Source organism: Triticum dicoccoides, chromosome 3A (assembly GCF_002162155.2).
Source record: "Triticum dicoccoides isolate Atlit2015 ecotype Zavitan chromosome 3A, WEW_v2.0, whole genome shotgun sequence".
Classification (NCBI taxonomy): domain Eukaryota; kingdom Viridiplantae; phylum Streptophyta; class Magnoliopsida; order Poales; family Poaceae; genus Triticum; species Triticum dicoccoides.
Window position 1 is genome coordinate 762,598,412 of NC_041384.1, and position 4,267 is coordinate 762,602,678.

Here is a 4,267-nt window from a genome sequence, read left to right on the forward strand (position 1 = left end):
TGAATGATTTGAAGATTGCTCACCACGTCTGCCGCGAGGTTTGCATGTGTATTCTTGTTTGTATATACACATGTCATATGGCATGTACCTCCTCTGACGTGAATTGTTTGTACAAAATATAGTTGTATGTAACCTTTGAATTTTTTAAATCTCAGCCGTTAAAAAACATGATAAACGTTGTCAAAATTGTAGATTATGTGAATGCATGTGATGGCTCCTTTGTCCCTTGTTTTAGTAATAATATACGCAGTAATTAATAGATAGATGTACCCAGCACAGATCGACCTTTGTATTTCATTACATTCCAGCCAGCATCATATCGGTGCAATACAGATTACAACCCATTAATTATTGATTTGCATGATAAGGAAAGGAAATTACCAAATAAAAATATTGATTGAATATTTAATTTCGTGCAGATCCAAGGTACTAGATGCACAGCATATACCAAAGATTGACGCGGCGACTTCATTTCAAAATAAAACAAAAAGATTGACATGGAGGCTTAAATAGAAGATGCATGCATGTACTGGACTCGGGATCTGACTGAGTTTGGATCTCAGTACGGGAAGCCGGCGTTCCGTTGATCGAGCCCCTGCTGCGCCGTCTCCATCACGGCAGGGAACTCCGGAGGCGGCAGCATCACATTAAGCCATTGGTCTATCTCCATCTCTATCCCTGCGTCGAACCCCGGCGGCTTAGGCATCGTCATCTGCATCTGCTCCATATCCAGGCCGCCGGCCAACCCCGGCGGAGGAGGCATCTCCATCCCGGTGGCAAACTCCTGCTGCGGAAGCAGAGGCATCACCATCTGCTGCGTATCCATCACGGCCTCGAAACACTGCTCCTGTGGCGGAGGCATCAGAAACTGGAACTCCATCCCAGCGTTGGCGCTGCCGCTGCTGCTACCGAACTCGAAGGTGCTGCCACCGAAGATCTGGGGCGGCGGCGGCGGGGCCACCTCCGCCATGCGGCTCACGTCGAATTGAAACGCCTCGAGGAGAACCTGGTTGGCGCGATCGGAGACGACGCCCTTCACCTGCATCAGCGCCGCAAAGAAGGCCGCCATGTCCCCGTCCCCCATGTCGCGCATCTTCGGGTCGAACCAAGCCGCAATCTGGTCCCCCGCGGCGCGCTCCTTGGCCATGGCCTCCTTGTTGCGCTTGGCCTGCTTCTTCACCTCGACCAGCTCCGTGCGTAGCTCGTCGAACTCCAGGTGCAGCTTCTGCAGCTTCTTGTCTTTGTCGGCACCGCCCTCCGCCGCGCCCTCTGCCGCCAGCAAGCGGTCGTCGGCAGCGCTCTCCTCCCTCGCGCCAGCCCCCACACCCTCCGACGCCAGGAAACGTTCCACGACGGAGTCTATGGAGGGGTGGCCGAAGGAGAAGACGTTGCCGCCGGGGGAGAAGGCGAGGGCGGCCACCTGGGCGCCGGTGAGGACCGCCAGATCGCTGGCCTTGGTGAAGAACCCCCCGCGGCGCTTGGAGTAGCTGATGTGCCGGGCATCCTTCTGCTCGATCCGGCGGATGACAGTCTTCTTCCGGCCGCTGCCACCTCTCCGGTTGGGCGGCGCCATTGCTCGCTTGCTCGGTGGGTAGGCTCAGAGAAAGGGAGGAAGAGGAGTGGTTGTGGGTGTGGCTTCGTCTCGGGGTCGATGGGTTTATATAGGAGAGGAAATCTCTTCGCTGGGCTACGTACATTAAAGCTCGTGATAGGCAATGAGATACAATTGGGTATGCGCTGAGCTGTATACATTAACTCACGCGTCAAAAGATAACTACATACACCGTATTATTTAGAAACTATTCCTTAGCACCCCAAAAGCAAGCGTTCCTTTATTTCAGGATTTCCGGCGATACGCTTTCAGTGGAAGGAGACGTTCCCGTCGACGACGAAGCGCCTACGGTGACTTCGTAAATCTCAAGATGATATGCCGGCTCAGTCTCTTGGAGATGCTCATAGGGGTAGGGTGTGCGTGTATGCGTTCATAGGGGTGAGTGTATGCGCGTGTATATGAGTTCTTGTGTCTATACTGATGCTTAAAAAAAAGATAACTACATACACCGTATTATTTAGAAACTATTCCTTCGCACCCCAAAAGCAAGCGTTCCTTTTTTTAGTATTAAAAGGAAGGGTTCCTCAAAAAAAGGATACCTACGTAACCATGCAAAAAAAAATGATAACTACGTACTCGGTGACTATTCCTTCGCACGTGGTTGAATCGATCAGGATGTGACAACAAAATATGTATATATTGTTTGCCGCACAAAACCTATCGTTCCAATCAATGTACAATTGGGATTCTAAAAAAAACAATGCAGTTGGGAAATAATTCATCTGTTTCCAGGGCACATTTGTTACAACACAAAAAATAAATATATGTGCATCCGATCACCATAAAAAACTTTCATACATGGCGGCACATCTACAATCTCGGCACATCAATCACCCTCATGTATATGTTTTTTTGGAGGATCCCTCTTGTATATGTTAGCGTGATATTTCCCATTAATTATTTCCTATTTGTCTAGGTGAACACTTTCAAATATATTAAAACAATTACACTATGCTAAATGTTTGGCTATGTGAAAACAAACCGAGGTGATGAAGCACTATTTTATATTGTTATAAATGGAGCACCGGAACAGCGCGATTTCGTACATGCATCCAGATTGAACATCCAGATCATCACCTAGGTGCATGATGCATATAACCAGAGATGGCAGAGTAGCACTGTCATGTTATGGCAAAATAATTGGAGAGAGACCATTCTCAAAGATAAATTTCCTGAGTTGTTCTCTTCTGCTATTCAAGAAGAAGTCTTTGTCACACAAGTCTGCCGGCAATAACAAAAATTGATGTTATTGCTCCAACAGTACCAACTCAATGTGAAATCTGAGAAATGGGCATACCCATGGAAAGCACCTAGTTATTCATCTCTACTATTACAAGGGAGTTTGTTCTGTCGCCCCCTCCTACCCGGTTTTTTCCTCCCATGATCCCCTCCACCCTTTGGTTTCTTGCTGATTTTTTTCTAACCCCTACTGTTGCCGCACAAAATAATAATAAAAACAATTATTGAAGGAGAGTTCATTCCGTCGCCTCCACCTCTTACCCGATTCTTTCACTTCCATCTTGCCCTCCCCCCTTTGCTTTCCTATTGGTTTTTTTTATTAAACCCAACTGATGCCGCACAAAATATAAAAAAATATTGAAGGGGAGTTCGTTCCGTCACCTCCACCTCCCACATTGTCATCCCACCGTTGGTTTCCTGTTGGTGTTGACCCCAACCGATACCGCACAAAATAAAAACCAAAAAACATATTAATTCGAATTGTATAAATCAAATAGATACTTTCCTAAAACCCATCATGTATTAATTCAATCAAATCAAATCAAATCAATCTTATCAAAATCTCAACTAAATCAAAAAAAATCTTGCCTTCTCCTACCCATACTCTCACCAAATTAAATGTTATGAAAATTATTGTATTATGTTCGACAAGATTGATATTGAACCAGTAGAGTACATACCCGCTGCAACGCACACACAATTAGCTAGTCTATTCAGTTGTACAAGGTCCTTAATCATGATCTCCCAGACCATGAGTGCTCGCTTCCTCCGAAATAAAAATTTCTTAAGGTTTCTATTCCATGACAGACTCAATTCAAGAAATTTTCTTCATAGGTACAAAATCATGTTCCTTCCAAGAACTGTGAGCTCTCAAGAGACTACATTACACCTTTTCTAGTACTACATGTTTTCTCTAGCCTTCTGGGACCCCGGTTGCTTCTCCACAAACAGAGGCCTATGTATGTTTGATGATGTCCTTTTGACCAGGATTAATCTACCCTGTAACTTTTCTCTTACTACTATCAGGGATACTGGAATATCTGGATATAAATAAATTAAAAAATACTCAAGAATGGATCAGCCAGTGTCACTTCCTGGAGATTTCTTCTGAAGAATAACTTGCTACTAATATCTCATAGAATTAAGAGCAGGCATGTCACAGAATTCGAGAACTGGATTGATCTTCATCTCAGTTAAACCATTATTTAACACAATGGATTTCCCTAGAACTTGAATTGGTTGAGCCTCATGCCTTATTCTGTATTAGGGAAAGAAGTTGCTGAACCCCACCTCGGTGCACCCACGGTGCACCCACACAAGAAAAAATATCAAAACATTTCCAAAAAAACTGAAACTTTGTGGAGATGATCATCAAATAATGTTCGAGAGGCTTACCAAGTCTGGTGGTGAAATGAC

General features: G+C 45.2%; 1 protein-coding gene across 1 annotated transcript; it reads right to left on the reverse strand.

Moving 5' to 3' along the window:
• Positions 1–559: 559 nt before the first annotated feature.
• Positions 560–1,573, reverse strand: LOC119266551 (MADS-box transcription factor 15-like). The gene has a single exon (XM_037547786.1). The coding sequence runs from the start codon at positions 1,571–1,573 to the stop codon at positions 560–562; it is 1,014 nt and encodes a 337-aa protein (XP_037403683.1).
• Positions 1,574–4,267: the final 2,694 nt, after the last annotated feature.

Excerpts from the sequence above, each read along its gene's own strand:
- LOC119266551 (XM_037547786.1), bottom strand. The coding sequence starts at position 1,573 with ATGGCGCCGCCCAACCGGAGAGGTGGCAGCGGCCGGAAGAAGACTGTC.